The 27985-nt window shown below is 42.6% G+C and overlaps 1 protein-coding gene across 2 annotated transcripts; it reads left to right on the top strand.

Annotated features, from left to right (window-relative positions):
* Positions 1–27786, top strand: si:dkey-191m6.4 (rho GTPase-activating protein 22). 2 transcript variants are annotated; one of them, XM_063892494.1, is made up of 10 exons: positions 1–120; positions 8888–9087; positions 12410–12497; positions 20252–20380; positions 23619–23826; positions 24089–24221; positions 24416–24489; positions 24571–24692; positions 24896–25898; positions 26422–27786. In XM_063892494.1, the coding sequence occupies exons 1-10, from the start codon at positions 78–80 to the stop codon at positions 26642–26644; spliced, it is 2223 nt and encodes a 740-aa protein (XP_063748564.1). In that variant the 5' UTR covers positions 1–77; the 3' UTR covers positions 26645–27786. The 2 variants fall into 2 exon arrangements, with proteins under 2 accessions (XP_063748564.1, XP_063748563.1); XM_063892493.1 differs by lacking the exons at positions 1–120; positions 8888–9087; positions 12410–12497 and adding an exon at positions 17044–17090.
* The last annotated feature ends 199 nt before the right edge of the window (positions 27787–27985 follow it).

Below are 27985 nucleotides of genomic sequence, written 5' to 3' on the forward strand. Positions count from 1 at the left end.
GAGAGGCAGAGGGAGAGACACGGGTGAGGTGCTTGGATGTACACGAACATGCCGAGAGGAAAACGCGTGGACCAGCGATGACAGCCATGCTGAGCCCAAAGATCAGACAGACCCGAAGAGGTAGGACTTTTTGATTTTCCATTTATTTATCAGCTGCTCATTCATCCACAACACTGCAGTGACAGTTAGCTCATAGAGACATTTCTGAAACACAGAATCATCAAACAACTGAGGAAAAATGGGGATATGCTAAAGCTGTAATATAGGGTTCATTTTTCTGCAGCTGGCTCCAGAAATGGAGCAGCTTTAATTACCCACACATCAGCTGCTTCATGCTTCTTGATCTGCATTACCATGGTTGTATGATCCAAGTCCTTCACATGTACTGCAGTGACATACATGCTGTATTAGGGATGCTTAATCTGGACCTTTACCTGCACTTTAACATATATTTGGCTCTTTGATTAGTTGTGCAGAATCACTTTTTTTGCTCCACTGTACACATTTCTGAATGGAGCAGCCCACGCAGGGAAGCACCGGCGCACATTTGCATTTTACTACAGCTGGCCAACGCCGCCAGCGTGAATTCTATTAAGCAGAGCGTGCAGCATCTCTGGTTTCATCACTGCGACGCTCCGCACTATCAGGCGACCGTCAGCTGCTGCCGCCTGTGTGTACAGTGTGTGTGTCTGCATGGGATGGATTTATTAATATGTGTACGATAGTGTGTCCTTCCTTTCCTTTTCCTTGGCACTAATCTCCATGAGAGCAATTATACAGCTGGATCTGATTAGGATTAAATGAATAGTTCCCAAGAATGGGAGAGTGGTGTGTAAATCCTCCTCGCTGGAGCGGCATGAAATTGGTAGCAAAGTGGATTCAATCTGGTATTTGCATTTATTAAGAGCCAATTAAAAGGGCTTGATGAGTAAGTGTACAAAATGAGCCTTTAATTGATTACAACATCATGTTTAAGCAGTGGACACAAGTAGGTGCCATTGGGTGAGTAAAGGGGGTTAATGTCCGACAAAATGCCCCCAAACAACCGTATAAAAACATGCAAAATGAAACGTCTTGTTGCATTTTAGGTGTCGGGAATTCCACTCATCCTTGCTGCATTTCTGTTAAGTCCGTGGAAATTAAAGGGATTAAGGCGACTATGATTCGGCGTGAGAAACATTCCCTGCATACCTTCTGCAAATTGGCGCTTCGCTGCTGACAGCATCGCATTGGTAGCGAGAAGCCCGTGAATAAAGGGCTATGTGACAGATGTAGTAGAGTAGTAGATACTCAGCCGAGGTTAAGGCGGGTCAAGAAAGAGACACAACACAGCGATGTGAACGAATGACTTTTGAGACGACTGAAACCGGATTGTCGCTCAAAACATGATTCAGTTATATAAATGTCATTGCAGTTTTTGTTATTGATCATTCATGGCTGAAGGTTAGAGGTTACTTTATATATTGTATTATATTGGACTAACCCGTAGCCTTTGGAAGGTCAGTGACAAGGTAATCTTTGTATTGTGCGATCATCGTCGAGAGCAAAAGGAGTAAAATGCATCTTCCGATATGCAATTTTTAACCCATTAGCTATCACGGTTTAGCTTCAAATTAGCTTTTAACTGAATGCTTGTAAAACAATCTAGTCTTAGACATTGTATTGCAACTCCAATCCCATTTTCAAGATGCTAATCGGGCTGTAAACAATGAGCAGTGCCAGTTTAACTAGTAAATAAATGCTATATATAAGCTGTTTTGTTTAAAATTAGGAAGGTTATCTTGTTTGTCGTGACACAGGTTTGTGTGTCCTGGGAAAAAAGGCTCACTTTGTAGAAATAAAGGGCTAATTTTAAGCTAATAAAAACACAATTCCTAATTTCAGCTGATTATACACTAATGAAAGCATTGCTATTGATACTATATTCCAAATAGTTGGACATTTAAGGGAAAAAATAGCTTTTTTCTGCGATAGAAACATGACATTAGAGATAGGAGACAGTTAGCCTAGCTTAGCATTAAGACCAGGAGATAAGATCCCTTATTAAAACCTTTTTTAAGACTTTATAGCTTAGTAAAAACTGTTAAGACCATAAGTTAAAGTTGAAGGCCGATCTATTTGAGACAGAGCAAGGCTAGCTGTCTCCAATTGCTATGCTAATCCAAGCTAACGTTCTGCTAGCTCTAGCCTCATATTTAGAGTGGTATCAATTTTCGAATCCAAACCAAGAAAGAAAGTGTATTTCCAAAAATTAGAAACTATTGCTTCAACATCCTTTACACTGCTAATTATTTGGACCCTCCCCTGAGGTCTAATTAACAAGAGCACCTTTTAATTGGAAATGCTTGTCAAGTAAAGAACCCATTTTGCTCTTAATCTAGGATGCTAGTAGAGACATTTCTTAAACACAGAATTAGTTCATTGTGATAAATCTGCTGCATTAAACACAATAACTGCTGTGCTTCAGTCACTGTTGGGGACTTATTAAAGCTGTAATGGGGTGCATTTTTCTGTAGCTGGCACCAGAAATCTAGTAGCAGCTTTAATTGCCCACATATCAGCTGCTTCATCCTCCTGCTGTGTCTTTTTGATCTGCGTTACCATGGTTTTATGATCAAAGTCCTGCACATGTAGCAACACACTGACATCCTGCCTTTTCTCCGAGGCACACGGAAAGATAACTGCGAGCGAGAAGAGCGCGGTGCTGCATGGATAAAACATTCACACACTGACACACTCGGATAATGAGCATGAGGAAATGATAGCATGCACAGAAATGCACAGAATGCACAGATACACACACACGCTTCTTCAGATCAGTTCAGCTTCACTGCAGGGCACACAGAAAGCCTGTGCATTATTGGCCACACCTCCAGCATGTCAAGGAAGGCCACACACACACACACACACACACACACACACACACACACACACACACACACACATAGTGGTTATCCAATTCATCAACGGCGATAGGCTAACTGGAAGCCACGCTCTGATGCACCTGTAACTCTCTTTGCCATTTTCCATGAGCCATAAATCACTACACAACAACCAGATTAATTCAATTGAATTCCTCCAGTGTGTGTGTGTGTGTGTTGTGTGTTGTGTGTTGTGTTTGTAGCTATTGTGGAGTACCTGCCTTACAATGCTAATGGACGGGCTCCTCTATGATGTGCATAAGAGCCCTACTTCCAGTTCCTGCTGATGATAAATGTACGACTCCAAACTGCATTAAGTGACATCATTCATTCCTAGAGTGTGTGTGTATGTGTGTGTGTGTTCAGGCATGAGTGTGTGAGAATAAAGCATTATGTCCTTTCATTTTCCATACAATTCAGACTGCAAAACACCATTCGTCATCTTGTACCTGCACACGTTTGCTCATGTGCATCAGAAGAGCACATTTGAATAGTTTTCTTAAGCATAAACGTTGTCAACCTTATCGCTTTTGGTCCACTTCATTGTACTGAATCTCAGGTAGTGTGGCTTTGTAGAATCCATGCTTAATGCAGCCTTTTAAAGGGGGCTTAATTTACCCAAATTACAAAAAAATCCCCTAGCATGCTGGATATTCAGTGATATTTCCCCGCTAACACGCTAGCCAGCTGGAAACATACAATCGCTAATCAGTCCCAATAGTTCTCAGAGCTTCTTTTGTATTTTCTCCTTACCGTACAATCAACAATTGGGAACAAGCTATATTAGCTGGAATTAAGCTAGCTCTTTAGCTCAATCTCTAATGGTCTGTGTCTCTCTATCTGGATCCTTTCATCATCAGCTAAACAGAAGAATGTGTGCAATTTTTGTACGAATTTCACACTTGTGCCAAAGTGTACTGACATTACAAAATAAATCTCGGTGCAGTGATTAATGATATTTGGGTTGCTATTGATACTAGTTAGGACAGCTTTGTGCAGGATGTGTGCTGGTTGGCTTCTTCGACTAATGAGTGGTCTGTAATGTTTTAATTTCCACTTATTTGAGTATTGGCTCAGCCTGCTTGGAACCGGGACCAACCTGATACTAAAAAATAAATAAAGTACAGGCTACTGTCCAAACTTTTGCAGATGGAAAAGCAAGAAAGAAAGAAAATGTTCCAGGTTCTTTAAGATGTCCAAAAATGCTCTACGGTATTCAGTCTGCTCACCACCTCCCCTCCCTCCACAATAACATACGCTCATGATATCATGTATGAGCTCATGAGCGGGTCCCCGATCCATCTGGTGTTCCTGGATATTTAGATCCATACCCCGAATTATTCATCCATGACCAATTAACATAAATTATCATCGCTGTAGGCCGGGGGTTACTGTACATCTGCACACAGACAGGCGTGCTGTTACACCCCCATTATCATTGGACCGAGCCCTTGCCTAACGACTAACTACTGTACATGAATGAGCCACAACTGCGCGGTGTGTTTCGGTGGATTGCAGTGATTACGCATAAAAACGGGCTTTTACCGTAAAACGCTCTCTTTTTGAGCATTGTAGTTGATAGTTGTAGAAGTGACCACAGAGCAGCTCCACCCAGGCCAAGGAAGCTCTGAATCACTCCAAGCTGAAGGTCCAAATTGGCGCAGTGGGTAGTCACACACACACACACACACAGTTGTTGTGACTCATTGGCCAGCGCTTGCTTGTTCCACTGTGTGATCAGAACAGCTGATGTGTTGAACAGTGGTGTGCTTTGATGCTAACGCTGGCAGGGTGAGGACGAATGGAAAGACAAGAGAGACGTGATGGGTTGAGGAGGAAAAGAGGGGTCAAGGAGAAATGGGAAGGTGAGTGCCACTTACAGCTGGCGTTATGATGCAAAGGGTAGGGGAATTAAGGTTCAGTTTGGCAGCTGTGAGCCATGATGTTTTGGCTTGGGAGGAATTAAGAGGGCGGCAGTGGGAACACATCAGTATAATGTTTACACTAAGTCTGTGTTAATGAAGATAAAGACGCATCAGTTGGGGAACCATTGGAGAACCCAAGAAATGTATTGTGTCAGTTTGTGAAAACCATAGCTTGGGAGACTGGATGGATGGATGGATGGATGGATGGATGGATGGATGGGTGGATGGATGGATGGTATGGGTGTCTAGCCCTTCATTTAAAGTATAAGGGGCACATTTAAAGATGCAGGGGTCAGGAATCCAATGGAAAACCCAAATTGTGGATTAAGCTTGTTGTTTGTTTTGCTTTCCTTTAACAGTATAAAGAAGTGTGGGTACCAATCATTAAGAACCAGTTATAAACCAGTTCTAACATAGTTTTCATACATCAAAACAGGCTCACTATTTGGCAAGATGACTAGCCGTATATTAGCAGTACAGATACATGTGGGCTCACTATTTGGCAAGCAACCGGTCACAGTTGTCCAGTTTATCTCTCGTCCTATAAAAGATTATTAATGATTTATAAAGTGTTCACAACCTAATTAATAAATCAATTACAAACTATTCATAAACCTTTATATGGTTAGTCTTATTGTAAGTGGTAACAGCTTCAGAATAAGGACTCCAATGATGCTTTAGAGGCTCTCTTTTGAAGCCTTACCATCACAAATGCAATTAAGTCGGCCTCTGGATCTGATCTCTATGTTTACAACACAAAGGAGTCACATAGTGTCAACGAAAACAGGAACAACATGGTGCTTGTGTTTTCCCTGTTAGCTTTCCACTGTTTTCATCAGTGGTTTTGTAGTTACTGTCCCCAGTAACAGTAAGAGCGGACAGTGGGTTAACTGAGGTAACTGTGGAAAACCAAATGAATCCTGTCTGGCGTTACTGGTTGTTGTTGTTGCTAGGCTCTGAGGAAAATGGAAAGTGATCCAATTGTCTTAGCAACACTGCTACCAACCATTGGAATAACAGACAGACAGTACCCATATGTATAAACGTAGTGTGGTGATAGTTAATATACTCAGTGTAGGCTGGTTAAAGCATGAGAGCTGCAGAGGTAAAGTAAATAAACACTTTGTTGTCTCTTGGAAAAGGAATATGCAAATCTTCCGAGCTTCTTTTTAATCTCAGTGCTTTAGGCTAACAGGCAGAAACAAACCCATTTTAAACCATTGCCCAATTGCAGAAAGCAATTAAGACTGCTTTGCAATGCAGGAGTGATTAACACTGTATAATGGATTAATGGGAATCATTTTAAAAATAGCTACTGGAAACGTGCCTCTAATCCAGGAACTCATTTATTCTACCAAAACTGCTCGGATGAGGTGCCAGTGGTGAGAACAAGGAGGGTGTGTGTCTGTGTGTGTTCTCAGTAATAACAGAGCTTTGATTCAACAGGACCAGCAGCGCTGAACGTCAGGATGGAAAAGAAGAATTAGAGCAAAGCTAGAGAAATGAAGGGAGGCGGTGAAAATTACAGAGCTGGAAAACACTGGATGAACTCGAGATGGATAAATGAAAAAGCCACGGTAGAGGAGAGCGGGAGAGGGGGAGAGGGGAGTGGAGAGGAGAGAGGAGAGAGAAGGGGAAATAAAGGAAAGAGTGATTATTTAAATGAGAGCAGGAAGGAAGGAGAGGACAAGGGAAGAGAACATTAAATCCATTAAGTCAACAAACAATGGATCATCCTGTATGCCATTACATATGCATCATGTTTAATTAAAGCTGCCGCTGTAACTAGTTTATTTATTAACGCCTGATATCTGAGATATTTAGAAACATATTGTTATATACATTGTTCTTTACCAATCAGAAAAAAACGTCAATAAGCCAATTTCATTTGAGTAGTAAACGGGACTCAATGTCAGGAGAAAAGACACTTTTAAATTGGATATTATTTGTGTTATTTGCATTTATTTAATAAGAAAACAGTAATACAATGATCATAATGATTATTATTTTCATATATCAAAAGCCACTTTACATTACTTAACATTTTAAAGGAAAATGGGAGGACTTTAATTCTACTTAGGAGACTTTTATGCATTTTGTGGTTATGTTTGAAGCATTGAAAAGTGAGGAAAATTAACTTATTTAATTATTTAACATTATTATACTTTATATATATATTTGTTTTATATTATGTTTATTTATTATATCTTTTTTCAAATATTTGGTATAGATTATATATGTTTTTGTATTATTGTTAGTATAAATTCCATTATTTGTAATAATGATTATTTGTTTTCACTGTATTTTATTTTATTGTTTTTGTGTGGCAATAATATAGAAAATCAAAAGAGACAATTGTAAAAAAAACAATAAATATTTCACATATAAAAAAAGTCAATTTAACTTCCACACTTTTAAAAATATGGACAAAATATAGATTTCATTTTTTAATATAAACAATCAGTCTGACCTTCATGCAACACGTCTCTGAGGATCAACAGGCTGCAGGGAAAGGCTCTGACATGAAATAAAAAATGACGTGAGCCCCCTGCTTCAGGCTATATGGATGCTGGAGACAGAGAGATGAGACAATAAATAAAAAAAACATTGATTTCTCCCCCCCCCCCTCCTCCCCCCTCCCCCCCCCCCCTCCTCCCCTCTCAACATTGATCAGTTCTGTGTGGCACAGCAGCAGGGAGGATGTCCGCCCCATTGACTCCTATAAATTATACATGATCATCAAATTGCATTGCCATCCCAGAATATATCCATCGTCTTGGCTTGCCAATAACTCAATTTAAAGACGTGCGTTTCGTTCCGAGTCAACGTCAAATGATTAAGCATCATCAAAAGGGAACACGTGACGCTTTCTCCACAGCCATACACCATGAGTAGAGCCATGGAGACAAGCCTGGTGTCACATTGAGACGTGGTTATAAAGCCCCCCCCCCCCCCCCCCATCCTTTTGAAAGTTGTCCTTGACTGAGCTCAGGTTACACCCGTTTGTTGGGAGTGATCCAGTCAGTCCCATGTGGTCTTATTATCCCGGCTCACAGCCCCCAATACTCTACTGGGCTGCTCTTCCACACAATGAGTCTCTCCCAAGGACCTCTGCCACGGAAGGGAGGGGGATCCCCGTCACCTGAGGCTGTATGTGTGAGGGTGTGTGTGTGTGTGTGTGTGTGTGTGTGTGTGCAGCATACACAATGGGGGATAACACATGCTTCTATTAGAGAGAAAATGAGGAGACACGAGCTGAATACATAGAAGAAGAAGTCATTTTGAAACACCAAATGAATCCCCTCTGACCCCTCCCTCTCCGCCTGCTTCTATGTAAAATAAAGAGATTTATGTAAAGACTTTGATGGAAAGGTAGAAAGAATTTGTGGTTTTAATGTCGGAGGACCTTTCTTGAGTACAATGGCCTGGAAATCCACACAAAAAATCTAGTGGACAAAGAGCAAGACATTAAATTATGCATGCTTGCTAAAAATGGGAGGAAAGTGCTTTTGGATTCAAAGGAATCAGACACTGAAACGAGTCTGAACCATGGAGTGAAAGACAAAATTGCAACTGAAATAAAGATTAGTCGACAAAGGTGGAAGATTAAAGTATTCAAGCGTTGGACTTAATACATATTCGGATATTACAAAGTCCTTTTTGTTGTGAGGGATCTTTTAAGTAGACCTTAAGTTACAGCAGGAAGATGGGAACAGCTGTGGCGTCCATCTCAATCTTTAGCTGCTGCCTTTTTGTTTAGTTTTTGGGAGTCTAGACTTGCTTTGACTTGAACCAAATCTTAGAATCCGTCAAACCTCCAGACCCGAGGACAGTTTGGCAGAAGTGATGGTGGCACACAATGTCACTGCACCCTCATATATGCTGTAATTTAAGCCTTTCAATAAACCCTCTGTTTCCACTTTTATGTCCCTAAAAGAATTCCCATCTCAGACCCAAAGCCTTTTTCTTTCATTCAATTCTAAATGAAGTGTGTGTTTAAATTACTGTATTGTTGTGTGTGTGTGTGTGTGTGTTTTGCAGCCAGGTCCAAGAGCATGGTGATGGGCGAGGTGTCCCGGGGCCCGTGCCGGCCGGCCTCCCCCGGCCTGCAGGAGGGGGCCCTGAAGGCGGGCTGGCTGAAGAAGCAGCGCAGCATCATGAAGAACTGGCAGCTGCGCTGGTTCGTGCTGCGCTCAGATCAGCTGTTCTTCTACAAGGATGAGGAGGAAACCAAGCCACAGGTAAGAGGGGTGGGGGTCTGCTGTGATTACATTTTGTCAATTAAATGGAAGTGTTTAATCTTCGCCCCCCTCGTGGTGCTGCTATCCACTGTGTGGAGTCAGATGAAGTGAGGCTGTCCTTAATTACGTTTAAAGGGAGACGCCACCAATTAGTACGCTTTATAAAGTACTGAGTGGCTCCGGGGGGGGGCTGCAAATGGCACCTATCATGCAAGTTTACAAGAACTCAAAGTACAAAAACTAAAATGTGCTTTTTGGATCTTTATTAAGGCGCTAAAATACATAATTAAAATGCGGTGGAAGATTTGGGTACACATGGCAGCACAATACATCAGACTGAAGCCATTAGAGTGATTATATTAACTTCATATCCTGTTTCTATTTAAGTGAACCACATCTCTGTTTGTTTTTCACATGTTCTGAATGGACTTTATGGACTTTTCTTTATGACAAATGTTTGAAAAAGGAAAACCTGGAGTGGACTTTTCGAGCCGGATCTTTGTTTGTGGACTGTGGGATTCTGGGGGAAATTTAAATATCTGCTTTTTCTGTTCATTTACAGATTTTGAGTTTGTGTTTTTCCTTGTTTTCCCCCTAAGTGAGGAATTATTTTAAAAAACTGAGTGTGTGCAGTAGCTGAAGACATGGCGTGCAGTAAAATGACCAAATAACAGCAGTGATGTTTTTAACTGTACGTGATTTATTTTCGGTAAACTCCCAGTGTTAGTGATGACTCGCTCTGTGTGTGTGTGTGTGTGTGTGTGTGTGTGTGTGTGTGTGTGTGTGTGTGTGTGTGTGTGTGTGTGTGTGTGTGTGTGTGTGTGTGTGTGTGTGTGTGTGTGTGTGTGTGTGTGTGTGTGTGTGTGTGTGTGTGTGTGTGTGTGTGTGTGTGTGTGTGTGTCGCCTCCATACTGCACCATCGTAAAAATATTTAAAATCTCTGATGGATCTTCTGTGATGAGGGAGGGCTGCTGACTCACATTTTCCACATTCTGAGTCTGATTCAGGCAACAAGCTATACGGTAGCTGGCCTGGACTGACCTCACACACACACACACACACACACACACACACACACACACACCCCAAACAGTCAGATAAACGATGTTATGTTGTGCTCATCGTAGCTGACAGGCTTACAAAGCCGTAACATGAGGTGATGATGTCATCCAACAACAAAAGACAGCAGGTCCACACACACACACACACACACACACACACACACACACACACACACACAAACACACTCCTTCTGAAGCCCGTAATAATCATCCCTTTACATATCTGGCTGAAACGCCGACACTTTTATTGATTTATTCCATCTTCATTCTACTATCGTCTGCCATCACTGTCGTTTATCCAACACGCACGCACACACACACACACACACACACACACACACACACACACACACACACACACACACACACACACACACACACACACACACACACACACACAGAGGATGACGTGTTCTCCTCCTCTCCATTCTGTGGGGAACATCTGACTGAAGGCTCTGACAGACTGCCTTTAATCAGAGCTTGCCAATAGCCGTCCGGTTTGTATGGATTTGCAACTCCCCTGTGTACTCTCTCTCTCACACACACACACACACACACACACACACACACACACACACACACACACACACCTCTACACACACTCAGCCCCTCCCCCCTCTGTGTGAGCAAGTGTCAGTCTGGCCCTTTTCTCTCCCCTCTCATCTTCTAATCGATAGGAAATTGGAGGCTTGCAGTGGTGGGGGGTTTGTACGCAAATCTCAACAGCAGAACAAGAAAAAGTATTCTAAATGTTCCTCCAGTGAAAGTAGAAAGTACTCTCATCTAAATGTACTTAAAGTAGCGACAGTAAAAGTAGTCATTGTCTGATTGGTCCATTTCAGAATAATATCTCTGATCTGTTTTATAATGATTGATCATTAAAGTGTTCTCAGAGCTGGTAAAGGTGCAGCTAGTTTGAATGTTTTAATTAGTCCAAATCTGCCTAGCAACTAAAGGTGTTAAATAAATGTAGTGGAGTAAAAATACCCATTTACATCTGAATTGTTGTGGAGTAAAAGTACAAAGTAGCATCAAATAGAAATACTCAATTAAAGTACAAATACCTCAAAAAGTACATGCCTGTGGGATAAAATCTGATGTATATTTATTTGCACACTGTATAAACCTGTAATGGAAGGTGAGTCTATTAAAGTGGATCGAGTCTGTGCGCTCTATAAATATCTTGCATACTATTGTTTATTTGCATATGTTTACTGCTTGTTTGTATTTTTGATTCATGCTACTGCGACTGAGAACAAGACTTCAGTATCAAAGGGAATCTACATGTTTTTATCCTGCGCTGCTTCTCTGGGTGATTTGTGTGGTGTGCTGACGTGTTGATTCATTCATCCCCGGCCAGCTACTCCTGTTATTCCGAGCACATAGCACCCTTGGGACCTCCTCCCCTCCTGCCTCTCCTCCCCTCCTGCCTCACCCCATCCCACCCCTTTTCCATTTGTTACCATGGCGACTAATGTTGGCGACAGTCAGCACCGTCTGGACGAGGCGATGCCAGCCTGCAGACCCTCAGACGCTGGCATCGCCTTGTGTGTCTCGGCTCTCGGGGCTAAATGGGTATTGATCTGGATAATGTATTCTGATAATCTGCTGCTGCCTGTTCAATCAAGGGGGGGGGGGGCTTAAACATTTTACAGGGGGGGAGGAGAGGAGAGGAGAGAGGAAGGAAGGCCAATAGGTGATTTAGGGATGCAGATGTTGAGAGAAATAGCAACATTTCATTTCAATATGCAGCTTTTTTTACCGTCATATTTTTTTGCCAGAGACTCTGAGATGTTGAAAAATGTGTGCAAAAAAGGCCTTTTTAAAAAGTAAAAAATACACTGTATTTCTTCCTATTCTAATTATTCTTATACAGTCTTTTAATAGTGATATCAAAAATAATCAAATCTACAGAATACACCTGCAGCATTTGGTTAATTTGTCGTGCAAAATGGTCCGAAAATCAAGGCCAAAAGCGATAAAATGGGTACAACATTTGAGGGAAATATCTAATTTATATGTCAAGGCGCAGCTATCATCTCAGGTTCAATATTCATTTCTTGCCAGAGACTCTGAGAACGAAATGTTTCTTTTCTAACTACGATGTTGGAAAAAATGTTTGAAAAAAAGTCATAATCTTCCCTTTTAAAAAAGTCAAAAATACCCAATCTTCCCATTCCTATCATTTGTATACGGTCCCTTGATGTTGATATAACAAATAATAAAAGTATTAATAGTCTTTCTGTCTCTCTGTGTTTCAGGGCTGTATTCCTCTGCAGGGATGTCAGGTGAACGAGCTCACAGCCAATCCGGACGAACCAGGAAGACACCTGTTTGAGATCCTACCAGGTAAAAAACACCAGCTGTTCCTCATCCACCTCCTTTCTCACCCCGGTTATCCTCACTTCATTCACTTCAATGCAACTCTTCAGTAGTATCCATTACATTTCCCTACATTTGTTTCAGTTTTCTTTTAATGCATCCTTTATTTAATCACAAAGGTCCAAGAACCAACATCTTCTCAGCCTGTGAGTCCTGGTCAAAACAGGCAGCAAAAAAAAGGAGAGTACATTTAAAATGGGGACAGATTACATCACAGCAAACACAAAACACTCAAGAGTCAGAGACTCTAATGGCTTTTTTTTAAACCAGATTTTGAACTACTCTTCTTCAAAGTGTCCTTAGAGTAAATATTTCCAAGTTAGGGATGCCTCGCAGCTCATGGCGTGAGAGGGAACCCGGCTCTGTGCAGGAAATCGGATCCAGGAGGAGGATATTAGTTGCTGTTCAGTGCTGAGACAGCAGAGAGCACTGTTGGTTAATCTCTCCTTATCTCACAACGCCTGACCTCAGATCTGTTGTGTGTTTCCAGTGTTACATTCCCAGCTGTGAAAGGTCATTCCTGTGGGATGCACGGTGAATTAAATAGAAAATAAAGTGGTGTACTCCATCACGTGGAGCAGCTTTCTGACATACAGACGTGAGTGGATTGACCTCGAGAAACCTTTGTGTTTTTAGTCAATCCATACTTGCTTTCAAGTGATTTTTATTTATTCTTTATTACATTTGGACAACCTTATTTGAATCAAGTTTGACTACAAGTAAGGGCTTTTTAATCTTATCGTCGTCAACGATATTAACATTTTAGACGATGGAAACTGTGGATATTTTGGTCTTTTTGAGTCATCAGATCATACTGAAAACAACAGTCAATATAACCTTGTTCCCTTCTTACAAGGCCGTGTTTTTGCCAGTGTTAACGTTTACTTAAGATAGTTACTTAAAGGCTTCCTGACTGTACACATATTGTGCTGCATTGGCAAAAGAAAATCCAATCTATGATATTTTATTTCCTCTGTTTTTCAACAAAATGTTCGATTTTGCTATTTTTTATTTCTCTATACTTCTTCTGCTCTTCAACACATTTAACGACGTTGCTGCCGTCTCTTGAGTCATAAAAGGTCCTCATACTTTCACAGGTTAGGATGTTCGTAGAGGTTTTCAAGAGTGGACCTGTTTTAAAGAATGTCTTTAGAAGCTTCATCATCAGAAGCATTTAAGAGGGTTTCATCATGACATCCAAAACCTGCAGAGCTACAAGTTTAGTCTCAACATCAAGTCCTGCGCATGGAACTGAGAGGAGGTCAGTGTGAGGAGCCGTGCGTGCGTGTGTGCGTGTGTGTGGGAGTGTTTGCTCGGGGCTCCCTGCTTGTGTTTAGACGGCCGACAGGGCTGTGTTTTTTGTTTATGGCTGGTCAACATCTCAGAGGGGTGAGAACTGAGAGTTTCTGCAGACTGGAGCACCCTGAGAGACAGGGAGGAGGAAAGGGAAGAGGCCTGAAGACATACTGGACATGAGGAGTTTTAGATCCTTTTAAAAATAATCTCCTTTAAGTTGAACAGGCCGAAGATTTAAGAGGCTGCTGGTTTTCCTCACTGAGCACTGTTTTTTCCACTGTAATAGTAGCTGTGTCTCTCAAAAGAGCCCAGCGACCTTGGCTTTTCATCTGGATCCTGTCATTGACTGATGGGCTGTGTGTGTGTGTGTGTGTGTGTGTGTGTGTGTGTGTGTGTGTGTGTGTGTGTGTGTGTGTGTGTGTGTGTGTGTGTGTGTGTGTGTGTGTGTGTGTGTGTGTGTGTGTGTGTGTGTGTGTGTGTGTGTGTGTGTGTGTGTGTGTGTGTGTGTGTGTGTGTGTGTGTGTCCGCAGCCACAGGGTAAATCCATGTTCATTTTTTATTGAGGAGATATGGAGTACACACCCCTGTTAGGGAAGGTAGATACAAGACAGATAGCAAGATGCTGGAGCCTGAACACACACACACACACATACACACACACAGGGTGCGCTTCTTTATAGATGACTAGAGGAGATTTTCTCAGACATTGACTCATGGCATTTTGGGAAAGGGAAATGAAATCATCATTCCGCGCATGGTGTCAGGGTCATTGCTGGTATAAAAGAAAATCCAACATTAGCCTCCTTTAGCTTAGCAGTGGCTACTTGAAGTCATGTGACCGTGCTGTAGTTCCTTTATAGCCCAACATTAGCCTCCTTTAGCTTAGCGGTGGTGACGTGAAGTCATGTGACCGTGCTGTAGTTCCTTTATAGCCCAACATTAGCCTCCTTTAGCTTAGCGGTGGCTACTTGAAGTCATGTGACCGTGCTGTAGTTCCTTTATAGCCCAACATTAGCCTCCTTTAGCTTAGCGGTGGTGACGTGAAGTCATGTGACCGTGCTGTAGTTCCTTTATAGCCCAACATTAGCCGCCTTTAGCTCAGCGGTGGAGACGTGAAGTCATGTGACCGTGCTGTAGTTCCTTTATAGCCCAACATTAGCCGCCTTTAGCTCAGCGGTGGAGACGTGAAGTCATGTGACCGTGCTGTAGTTCCTTTATAGCCCAACATTAGCCACCTTTAGCTTAGCGGTGGAGACGTGAAGTCATGTGACCGTGCTGTAGTTCCTTTATAGCCCAACATTAGCCACCTTTAGCTTAGCGGTGGTGACGTGAAGTAATGTGACCGTGCTGTAGTTCCTTTATAGCCCAACATTAGCCTCCTTTAGCTTAGCGGTGGCTACGTGAAGTCATGTGCTGTAGTTCCTTTATAGCCCAACATTAGCCTCCTTTAGCTTAGCGGTGGCTACGTGAAGTCATGTGCTGTAGTTCCTTTATAGCCCAACATTAGCTTTTTACTTCTTGCCCTTACGATGCTTACTTCTGGGTCGGCCTACAAAAATCTATACTGCTTCATTTATCCCAAAACAGAGTTCCTGAGAGTCTTGAATGCTTCTCAGTGGAATCAGGAGAAGTAATTTCCTCCTGGCATTTGGGTGAAATAACATCAGTAGTTGAGTATGCAAGCAATTAAAAGTTGGACTCCCACCAAGCGTTTCTATCCGTGTGTTCTCCAGACAGACTGATCAGTGCACCCAAACAAAGCCGCCTCAGCAGTCATGTGACCGGGTCGGCTTTGAGTTCATCCCAAAAAGCCTGGGGGCATGAAGGAAATAACTGGGTATTTAAAAAATATACATTCTTTGTATTTAACGGCTGACTCGAGGCTATAAGCCCTCTGTTGTGGTAGTGTGAAGCAATTAAGCCATCTGGGAAAACAGCACACACACACACAAAACACACACTTGTGCACACGCCTGTGCAAACGTGACGGCTTCTGCCAGTTCATTATGGTGTACTGGTGGTGGAGGCAGCCCACACACGTGCACCAGATATTCCTCTTTTAGAAAGTGCTATTTCAAAAGAAGACACAACAATGAAACACTAATGCTTCCTGTGCCCTTTGACCTCTGTATTATTATGTTGATGCTCATCAGGTCTGATTTGTAGGTTTGATCAATTGTGTTCAACTATTGCAAGTTGCATAGGAGGATAAATAGGGAAGTTTTGAGGAAATGATCACGTGTTATATCCTGATTATATATCGGTCACTTCATAGTTGGATAACCAAACATAACTCAGAACAGCTTTACATAAAATTGGAGGTTGAGGTTTACTTGTACATGAATTTAAAGCTTGATGAAAAGGTGCAAATAATGGTAAACATTTTGGCATAAAGTGACGTTAAAGTGAAACAAGTATTGCCCTATCCCAGTTTGACTGCTGGTTTTTTGATATGCATATTGTAAAGACATGAACACATATACACAATACAGATGTTATATTGCCCGGCCCTACCGTGTGCTTCAAGATAATGCTGGGTAAATAAATGATATACAAATGATCATTTTTGAGGTAAATTATTGCTTTTTACCGGCATTTCCAATAACTATCGAAGCCTCACACACTTCCTGTTAACAGTCAGGGTTTACATTTCTTTATTTAAGCGTTTTGTATGTGTTTATTCATGAGTGAAGAAAATTGGCAAGAAAGCTCTGTAATCAACAAATAACAAACATGCACGCTGCGGGATGCAATGTCCACTGGTTTACTACAGCTAACACACACTCAGACAATATTCCATTCACACAGTTCAGTTTATTGTGATGGAGCCAAAGTCTGTGTGTGTGTGTCTGTACAAGTGTGTTTGGCAAAGATTGGAGGACTGCCCATCTCTCTGCTACTGCACACACACTCTCAGACACACACTCTCAGACAGACAGAGAGAGAGCCTTGTTACTCCTCCTCAGGGATTTGCTTCTCCCCAGGGGGGCCGAGGGAACGGACCTGCTGCCCACTCTGCTGAATGAACCAAGAGAGTGAATGAATGGGTGGGAGTGGATGAGTGAAGGACTGGTTTGACGGGTTTTGTTAGCGCTGGCACGGAGCATGCCTCACTGGCAGGTCCTGGCCGTCGGTGCTACCTGCGTACTGATCTGCCTCGGGGCGGAGGGATCTGCTCCGTGCCGAGGCTCCGGGCTGCTGCTCGCTCAGACATGGGGCCGCTGTGCTGCAAGCCGCTCAGACTGAAGAAGCTGCACCTGCAAGGTAACAGGAGGCAGAGGCTGGGGAGTTGTGGAGTGGAGTGTGTGAGTAGCTTTGAGAGTGATTGATGGATGTACAGCATGCTTTAACTTAGTTTGGCTTTGATTGCATCGTTTTTAGCTAATGCAAGAATATGTATTGGGATTATATCAGGTTTAAACCCAAACTACTCTTAGAAGATGATTTACTTTTTAGATATTTTATGAATCAGCAAGACGGAGAGACAGCAGAGTGACTCCATGTGCAAAGAATTTACTTCTGCAAGGTTGCAAAAGTAGATCAGTTGTTCTCCAACATAAAGCGGTTTCTGATATGTTCCTTTGCAGCACTGATCTTCGTATCTAAGAAGCAATGCAAGTATCATGAGTGTTTCTTCCTCTGCCTCTGCACTAAATTCTATGGAAATCAGGCGAGTGGTTTCTCCGAAATCCTGCAGACAAACAAACCATACCAAACATAACCTGCTCTGTGGAGGTAATGTAATCTGGTGTCTTACAGATTTGTTCTAAGCAGCTAATAATGACCTTTTCTTGGCAGGTACTGTAGTTTTATGCTTGACTGCTCAGCTGCACACAGGTCCTGATACAGTCTGTCTGGTTCAGTGTCTGCTGTGCTGTGAGTCACTCGTACAGTAGATATATTGTGGCGGGAGCTAGTTGTCTCCACAGCAGTGCATGCTGGGTGAACAACATGGAAGTCGGATGTGAAAAGTATCTGAGTGTAGGAGTGATGTGTCTTTGCTTGGGCCTTTTAATATTCCTGCACTCACTGAGAGAGTATCTGTGAGTAGCTTTAGTCTGGCAAATATTTGATGGGTGTTTTTTTTACAATATTTATTCTTGCCTTTTAAATCTAATCCCAAACTCAATCTCTTTCTCATGCATAATACCAACAATAAGCAGCAGATGTCCCATAGGTAACATATCCTCTCAAGGTATATTCTCTTCAAAAAGTAATCATGGTTTTACAGGTGTGGTCCATTTTCTATTATCTTGTTTTAGCGTCAAGCTAAGCTAACCGTCTCCTGGCTGTAGTGACATGTGAGTGGCACAAATCTTTTATGCTAAGCTAATTATATCATCCAAACTAAAGCATTAAAATCAGCGTGTTAACAACAGTGCAAAGTGGGAAATCTCCCAGACTGACCCTGTGAGAGGATGCTTAAGACCTGAGGATGATCCGACTTGTTACCTGGCTCTCTCCTCATGTTGAGTACAGGTATCTTTGTCTCCATAGAGACAGTTTAGCATGCTCATACCATGACATAGGAAAGGGTTTCAGCACTGTAAGAACTACCTTTCTACTGTCCGTCCTCTCACAAACAACAGTGCCTTCAGTCTGACATTTAAGAACTGAAGAGCTTGGAAGAGTTATACCTTTACTTTTGAAATGTCAGACTCTCCAAAGCTTTACACACAAACCCTGTTGTCGACTCAAATGTCATCTTCTGTCTGATGATCGCAACGTGGAATTTAAAATGATCCTCAGACTCGGAGAGGAAAGGTTTTCCTGCAGTCAGTTTTATCTTAACTTCTTCCAAAAAGGATCTTTGTACTCGTCTGCATTTAGTGTGTGTGTGTGTGTGTGTGTGTGTGTGTGTGTGTGTGTGTGTGTGTGTGTGTGTGTGTGTGTGTGTGTGTGTGTGTGTGTGTGTGTGTGTGTGTGTGTGTGTGTGTGTGTGTGTGTGTGTGTGTGTGTGTGTGTGTGTGTGTGTGTGTGTGTGTGTGTGTGTGTGTGTGTGTGTGTGTGTGTGTGTGTGTGTGTGTGTGTGTGTGTGTGTGTGTGGAGGAGCTAATTCATTGAAGAGGAAGCATTAGATAAGCCAGGGCTCCTTAATGTCTGAGTGTCCTCTCTGTATTTTTGATTGTCTTCTTTTCCTGAGGGCCAATCGGAGCGCTCGTTTTGCTCACACTCCTACACACACTATGCATGAATGAGGGCGAAATATCAAATTAAATCCCCAGTTTAGTACTCCCACGGCCCGGGAGCCACATCTGCACACAGACCCGAGGGTTGTTCATCATGACGGTGTGAGTTTGCAAAGCTGGGTGACAATGGCACTCAGCTTTATGGCACGGCTGTTTATATTTGGACTCCCTCCCAGCAGCTAAATGACTGTGGAAACAACACCCACAACACTAATGGCTCACACACACGGGGAGCAGATGACACATTCTGCAGGGTATTTAAATGTGCGACAGGAGGAAATGGATAGATGTGTCGCTATTAGATATACGTGCAGCCTATTTGGTGTTAATGTGTTTTTGATGCAGCAGCTGATCGTGTTGCTCTCTTGTGTTTCATGTGTTGAAGCAGCTGTGAGCTCTGCGTGCCTCACTAATGTTTATGAGGTCAAACTAACTAAAACTACCTCCTGCACTGAGTAAAAGCAGCTCTCGATCACCGGCTAAATGCCTTAAATGAAATATGAACTGGTGCCATAATTACAGGACTGAGGAGTTCAAAAATAGAGAATCCATCCTGAGACGTTGCTGCCATCTCGTGGTGAGAGCTGGTCATAGCACACTGGTTTTAATTGATGTAAACCCACTGGATTCTATGTTTAGTTCAAAGATAACACATATACAGTCAGTCTTTCGGTGTGACTAAAGGCGGAATCATTAACTTTTTTAATGCACTCATTAGTTTTGAGACATTTGGGTATTTCGCTTCCCTAACATATCTTATCAAACACCCAAATAGACATTTTGGTGTTTATTTTACCTACCTACCTACCTACCTACCTACCCAGCTACCTACCTATCTACCCAGCTACCTACCTATGTTTGCTGTAGTGAAGCATTATGTAGGTTATTTTGGCCAAAAAACAGCCAAAACTGTAAGTATTCTAGGGAAAGTTATATTTTAAAAGCTATGTCCCCCCCAGAAGTTTTGCAGCATCCTAAGTACCACAATGTGATATTTCTTATAATTTGTGCACCAAAAGACATATTTTTGGCTCAATATGTTTTGGAAAACTTCACTATAGGCTATGTCCACACTTATTTTAGCTTTAAGGTCTCTTGGGTTTGGTTTTAGATTATAATTTCTCTTCTAAACACTGGATTAATTATACGATAAAAGCCACTGCTCTGTCCATATCTGCTCATCTCATCCCTGCTCTTTCTCTCCCTCTTCCTCCCCCCCTCCATCGATCCCTGCAGGAGGAACAGGTGAGAAGGACCGGGCCCCCATCAGCCATGAGTCCTTCCTGCTCATGGCCAACTCTCAGACAGACATGGACGACTGGGTGAAAGCCATCCGACGGGTCATCTGGGCGCCGTTTGGAGGAGGTAAAGACCAACAATCACTTTCACAAACACAGATTTCCGTCCCTGAACGTCTCTCACCTCATTGGTGGGGGGGGGGGGGTTAGTTATTTTTACTTGGTATAAATCTGAATGAATGAATAATTTAGAAGCAACCGGTAGTACAAAATATATAGCGCATGAAAACAGTCGAAGCCAGTTATAAAAAGAGTAGAGTATCAATCGTTGCACGGAAGTTTTGTTGCAAGAAGTGATGTTATAGTCTGTGTTGTAGTCCTATCTGGTGTGGAGGTCTAGCAGGGGTCGTGGTGGTTCAGGCCGACTGTGCAGGAAGTGCAGGAAAGTGTCCTGAGGGGAGGGGGGCATGTTGTCCAGCTTGTCTACAACCCCCTCCACAGGGTCCAGAGACACATTCACCAACAGACTGTTCTACGATTTCTCCGACAAATTGTGAAGTTTTCCCAATTTTTTTTTGACATATTATACTATGATGTATTTTCCAATATTGTTGACATAATGTATATGACTTTTTGATTTAAAAAATAAGACAAATAGCTGCTTTTTACCAGGAAATATTGGCCTCCTGTGAGAAAGTAATCAAGGGGAAAACAGAAGTTGGAAAAGATCTTAACACGCCAATTAATTGCACACAAAAAGTCATTTAAAAAGGAAGCCCTCATTTCCTCTCCACCCTGCAGGCACTTTTAAAACATGTCTCTTACTGTATTAGTGACAAACTTAAAACCAGGCTTGCAGAGTATCACCTGCCCCTACTGTGTCTCACTTCTCTAGCCTGCCGTTAATTCTCACCCTCTATTCCTGGTTCACACCGCTGTACCTGACCGGGGAAATGTGATAGCTGTCAATCACCTCCAGAAACTCCCCAGGAGAAGCTTCTCTTGGATGGTTTTTGGTTTGAGTTTGAGGAGTAATAAAGTGGAGCATCGATGCACTGGATGCAGTTTAACTTGGAGTTGTTTTGCCTCGTTTAAAGTCTGGTTTGGCCCTCCACGCAGCAGGGTGTGTGGTTAATTCTCACCCTGTCTGCTCCGACGCTCTAACTAGTGTACTTGACGGGAGGCCAGAAATATAACGAGGCTGTCTGGGTGTGAACTGGGACATGAGCAGCTGAACAGCGAGGTGTCGGGTTACAAAGGAGCACTATATTCATAGGGGGATAAATGGAGAATAACAGAGCAGTGATGCACTGTATGAATATACAACTGCACTTTTAATCTGACGGGTTTAGACCCTGTTGGCAGAGAGGAGACGGAGGTGCAGACTGCTAGATTTGTATTTAATTAGTTTTGATTAAAATGTGTATTGAATTCTGCCAGAGTGATAAACTACAATTACATAAAACAAATGCACATATCTAGGAAGGTGTACAGTACAATATTTGGTGTTTTCACTCAAAATAAGCAGTAATGTGTTTTATTATCACTGCATTTCTTAACTGTTGTACTGCTGGTGAAGGAGAGCTGTTTAGCCTCTTTAAAGCACACGTATTGTATGGTCACACATAGCCTCCATTGTATACTAACAGAGATCTAAGCATTGGATTTCCCCCCCCCAAAAAACCCAACTAAACAAAGACTCGTTTTAATAAAAATATTAATAAAAATAGAAAAGCACTCACTAGATGAAATGGATTTATTTCATCTCAAATATATACTTATTTAATAATATGTACATTTCTCAAAGTAATGACAGAGTATCTCAAAAATAATGAGAAACCTTTCATAAATAATGAATTAGTCTCTCAAAAGCATTGACTTTCAAAATGTATAACTCATGAAAGTCATTATTTAAATACATCTCATTATTTTTGAGTTATTGATTAATTATTAAGAGCAGGTCGTGTATTATTTACATCCAGTAAGTCATTATGTCCTCCTTATTTTAGGTTAGTTCCTCATTATTTTGATTATTTCTATAAAGTTGGATATGATAATGATTAACACATCATTTATCAAGTTTTCCTCTAATTTTTCTATAAATCAGAAACATACATATATATAAGGTGATATCCGCTTGGTTACCTCACACTGGTGTTCTCTTTTTTCCAGTCACATTTACAGGGGGTGGGGGGTGGTGGTGGTGGGGGGACGATGTCTGTCTCACGGCTCTCGGTCCGGAATAGACGTGTCGCTTACATATAGCTGTCGTTAACAGCAACACACACACACACTGACCCCCGTCAGCTGTGCTTCCTCCGGTTCGCTCTCTTCAGCTGAAGCTCGCTGCCTGCCGTACGGGAGTTAGTGAATGTGGGATTAATCCAGCAGCGGAGTCAAATGCCTGAGCCGGACTGGATCACCCTGGTGAAATGTGGGTTTGGGATGTATAACGAGAGGCTGTGCAGCTCCTGCTCCGTCCATTACTACGACTACTGCGAGCTGTCGGCCAGCTGCGACTGCTGCAGCCTGACCACAGGTACAATCAACAGACAGCAGCCAATTAAAAAAAGAGAGATGTTTTATCTTAACCTCTGTTTCAGGTTTAAAAAGCTGCTCTGATATACTTAAAGACAGAGTATATACAGACTGTGTGTCATTTGTCAGTGATCAGATATGAATGCCTTTTTTTATGAGGCAAACCAGGGACATAGATTCTATTTGCAATGTGGGGAAAATGGCTCGATCTGAAAACAGTAGAAACTACAATTTTGAAGCCTGGGCTCTAGATTGAAAGCCTGATATGATACTGTGACATCTTTTTGACTTGCTATGACTTTTGTCTGATATTCAGGACATACTGCACTATGTGTTTTCATCACTACGCCTTTATATCGACATACTTTACAATAACATTCATTTTTAACTGACGTATTTCACTGTGTATTTTTTCTTACATTTTCTGGTGATTTATGCTGTAGTGGTAGTTGGATCAATATCTGGATCGAGGCGATTTCATGGTGACATAATGGTGCTTACAGGTGTGAGTGAATGTGGGCTACACAGTATACTAAAGCCTTATTATAGGAGCTGAGGAATGTATACCCAAAGCATTAGCACAGCAAAAATGATAGAAATACTAAAAGTTAGCAAGACAAAATAGGGGATTATTTTGTAACAACAACACATTTGATGATATATTAATGATATAAGGACGCTGATTCATCCGAGTAAGGGTTACTCACTGTAATCTATAAAGTGATGAAGATATGAATGCATTCCTTTGTGTAAAATCCAACAGTCCTCCTCCGCTCTGACGGACCCAAAGTCCAAACAATAAGCGTGTCTCCTCCGTCTGTCCGCAGGGATATTTGGCCAGCGGCTGGAGGACACAGTGCAGTATGAGAAGAAGTTTGGACCCCGGCTGGCCCCCTTGCTGGTGGAGCAGTGTGTGGACTTCATCAGGGAGAGGGGTCTGGATGAGGAGGGTCTGTTCAGGATGCCGGGACAGGCCAACCTGGTGAAGGAGCTGCAGGAGGCCTTCGACTGCGGGGACAAGCCCCTTTTTGACAGGTAGAGAGGGGGGTGGGGGGGGGGAGCGTTAGATATTAGCTTTAATATAACCCTTAATATGTTACTGTTTTCTTTTCACCCCTTATTATCATCATTATTTTAATGAATTTTGATTTATTTTTCACTTGATCATTTAATTAATTATTTGGTCTTTTTGTTGTATTTTGAACAAACTACATGCATGGACAAAGTAAGTAAGTACAGCTTTTTAAGGAAGTAAATGACAGAATGAAACACCTTTTCTGTGCCTTCTCCCTTGCAGTAACACAGACATCCACACGGTGGCGTCCTTGCTGAAGTTGTACCTGCGAGAGCTGCCTGAACCCGTCATTCCCTTCTCCAAATATGAAGATTTTCTCACCTGTGCACAGCTTTTGGCCAAAGATGAGGAGGAGGTATACTGTGTGTGTGTGTGTGTGTGTGTGTGTGTGTGTGTGTGTGTGTGTGTGTGTGTGTGTGTGTGTGTGTGTGTGTGTGTGTGTGTGTGTGTGTGTGTGTGTGTGTGTGTGTGTGTGTGTGTGTGTGTGTGTGTGTGTGTGTGTGTTGTTTTTGCTGTACTAAGTGTCTGTGTCTCTAACACGTCTCCCAGGGGGTCCAGGAGCTGGGAAGGCAGGTTAACACTCTACCTCTACCCAACTACAATCTCCTCACGTACATATGCAAGTAAGTATTTTATCTCGTAATGCCGTCAGCTCTCTAGAACATGTCTGTTGCTCTATTTTAACTTTTTGAATCTCTGCTCAGATTCCTTGATGAGGTCCAGTCTCACTGCGGTGAGAACAAGATGGGGGTCCAGAACCTGGCCACAGTATTTGCACCAAATATCCTTCGACCCAAGATGGAAGATCCCGTCACTATCATGGAAGGTAAGGACCATGTTCACTGCTAATAAAACTTAGGAATTATTATACAAGTTAACTTTCCTAACAATAACATTTTGATGTGGAATTTCAAAATAAGAGCTCCCTAAAATGTCTTATATGAGCTTTGTTTCCTCAAAAATTGAATTAATTCAAGGATTGTATGAAATGTTTAAATCAAAATGTGATATCCTCTGACTGACCCATAGGCACCTCTCTGGTCCAGCACCTGATGACAATCCTCATCAGAGAACACAACCGCTTTTACTCAGGGAGGGACCCGGAGGTGCTCACCGTCCCCCAAACAGAGCTCCCTGTCTCGGGGCACCAGCTCCAGCACCGCAGCCTGGGAGCCTGGATCTCAGAGGAGGACCTACAGAGCTGCCCGTTGTCCAACCCCGACCAAGAGCTGCACAGCAGCGCCTCGTCGCTGGATGCCAAGCTGTGTGCAGCCGTCACCCCCACACAGACCCCCAACCTGAACCCTGGACCAAAGCTGGGGTCTCCGTCAGGGAAAGGAGAGCTGGTGGTCAGCCCGAGCAAACAAGGGAAGAACATACCTTCCTGGAAGTACTCTTTTAAAAGCTCCTCGGGACCTCGGGCCCAGCCGCAAGGCAAGCTACCTATCCCCTCTGTGGCTGATCCAAGTGTAACTTCCTCTGGAGGTGGAGGTAACTGGCTCATGAATGGTTTATCCTCCTTAAGGGGACACAGGCGCACTTCCTCAGGTGAAAGGTCCGCCAGAGATCGTGACTCCACGGGCTCCTCTCAAAGACTCTCCACCTACGACAACGTCACCTCCTCCTCCAGCATGGGGAGCGTTCCCAGCGTCGCCAGCACACCCTGGTCCGACTCCTCCTGCGAGATCTCAGTCCCTGACTCGGGGAGCGAGCCCTCGCCCAACCAGAACAACTGCGGAGTAGCGGGAGAAGGTGGGGACAAAGGGGAGTGGTCGGAGAGCCAGAGGGAGATGGACGGCGGAGGGATGACGACGGACCCGAGCTCCGAGCAGGACAGCTGTGAGGCCATGGAGCTGTGCAGCAGCAGCGGAGCCTGCAGCGAGAACGGGAACACCGCCATGGCCAGCGGGGTGCCGTCCATCATCATGTCCGAGGACGGAGACGGGACGAACCTGACTCTGAGCAGCCTCATGGAGGGGCTGAAGGACGAGCTGACGAAACAGAAGACAGCATACGAGGGCAGGATACAAAAGTAAGTCTGGGTTCCTGAACTTTGACATATGGGAGTAGATTTGCTAATACTACTCTACTTGTTTGGTCAATAAAAGAGTAAAATTGCTGCCTGATTTGGAACCACTTGGCTCTAAAATAACAGTCCTCTCCCTTTTTTACCCCACATGATTAAAGATGGGTGTGTTACTAAGCATGATCTGTAATTGATCTATGTTATTGGAACACATAGAGAAGGATAGGCAATGAAAATACTCCCACTTAACTCTATAATATGCTAGTCCCAGAAACACTTGACCCCACATTTCCAATGGTGCAACACAACTAGGGCAGCAATCAAGAACAATTTTCATGAACGATCATGTTCTACATTTATAGTTTGGACTAAAAAAGTGTCATAAAATGGAGAAAGTCTCAGGTGATGTCTTTAAATGTCATGTTTTTTAAAGATATTGACTTTAATGGCACTCACAAAGCATATTGTAATTTAGCTAAAAACAGTTGAGCTTATGTCAATGACATTTCTGTTTCTGCCTCACCTTCAGATTGGAGGAGTCCAGCGTTGCTCTCTGTGCACAGATGGAGCGTTTGGAACAAGAGATGGAGCAGGAAAAGAAGAAGCAACGCATGCTGGAGATCAAACTACGAAACTCAGAGCGAGCGCGGGAGGACGCGGAGAACCGCAACCGGCTTTTGGAGAAGGAGATGGAGGATTTCTTTTCCACGCTGGGAGATCTGGCTCTAGGTGCGAGGACTAGTGACATTTGATACGGCATCTCACTGTGGCCAAAACTGTCAGGGTTTGTCTTTCTGGGACAATGGGTGTCTTTGAACACATCCTCCGTGGTGTATCAGGGCCTTCCTTTAAGAGAAGAAACAAAACAAAACAAGGAGATGAAGGAACCGGCCATATTTGTGTACATTCAGGACAAACGGAAATATGGAGATCATAGAGGAAGCTCTGAAGCATGCTTGAAGTGGAACGTTGAATTAAGATGTGAATACACTCCTTGATGAGTCCAGGGTTTGTCTGATGAAGGCAGTATGTAACAGTTCAGGTGCCTGGAGTATGCGGCTGGTGGAAGTCATTTTTCTGACATTCTCTATACTGGGGAGCACTGACATTAACCACTACTTATAGGGACATTACATGAATGCTTTTCGTGCTGAAAGACTCCTTAGAAATGTTGATGTTAGCAGACAGCTGACTGATATTTATCTGTAAGGAATAGGGCTACATTTTGGGATATACACTAACAATATTGGCCTTTTGCTGAGTGAGACAAGAGAATATGACTCTGAATATTAGCCTACTAAAGTCTGTAGGATTAATATGAAGCTACAGCCATTCAGCCTAGCTTCAACTATAGAAAACTGGGAATAGAGCTATTATAACGTGGAAATCTGCCAACCAACACTTCTAAATCAAACATATTAACATGTTAGATTGTGTTCATCTATTTCTTACAGAAAACACATTAATTATAACTTGGCAAATCTATCTTTAGGTAAAGCTATGCTAACTCTTTCCACTGCTTTCTATCTTTATGATAAGCTATGCTAACTCTTTCCACTGCTTTCTATCTTTAGGTAAAGCTATGCTAACTCTTTCCACTGCTTTCTATCTTTAGGTAAAGCTATGCTAACTCTTTCCACTGCTTTCTATATTTAGGTAAAGCTATGCTAACTCCTTCCACTGCTTTCTATCTTTAGGTAAAGCTATGCTAACTCTTTCCACTGCTTTCTATCTTTAGGTAAAGCTATGCTAACTCTTCCACTGCTTTCTATCTTTAGGTAAAGCTATGCTAACTCTTTCCACTGCTTTCTATCTTTAGGTAAAGCTATGCTAACTCTTTCCAGTGCTTTCTATCTTTAGGATAAGCTATGCTAACTCCTACCACTGCTTTCTATCTTTATGATAAGCTATGCTAACTCTTCCACTGCTTTCTGTCTTTAGGTAAAGCTATGCTAACTCTTTCCACTGCTTTCTATCTTTAGGATAAGCTATGCTAACTCTTTCCACTGCTTTCTATCTTTAGGTAAAGCTATGCTAACTCTTTCCACTGCTTTCTATCTTTATGATAAGCTATGCTAACTCTTTCCACTGCT

This window comes from Eleginops maclovinus, chromosome 10 (assembly GCF_036324505.1).
Source record: "Eleginops maclovinus isolate JMC-PN-2008 ecotype Puerto Natales chromosome 10, JC_Emac_rtc_rv5, whole genome shotgun sequence".
Classification (NCBI taxonomy): Eukaryota; Metazoa; Chordata; class Actinopteri; order Perciformes; family Eleginopidae; genus Eleginops; species Eleginops maclovinus.

Excerpts from the sequence above, each read along its gene's own strand:
- si:dkey-191m6.4 (XM_063892494.1), top strand. The coding sequence starts at position 78 with ATGACAGCCATGCTGAGCCCAAAGATCAGACAGACCCGAAGAG. Across the intron at positions 23,827-24,088 it reads GACAAGCCCCTTTTTGACAG|TAACACAGACATCCACACGG; the intron begins GTAGAGAGGGGG and ends TCTCCCTTGCAG. Across the intron at positions 24,490-24,570 it reads CTCCTCACGTACATATGCAA|ATTCCTTGATGAGGTCCAGT; the intron begins GTAAGTATTTTA and ends ATCTCTGCTCAG.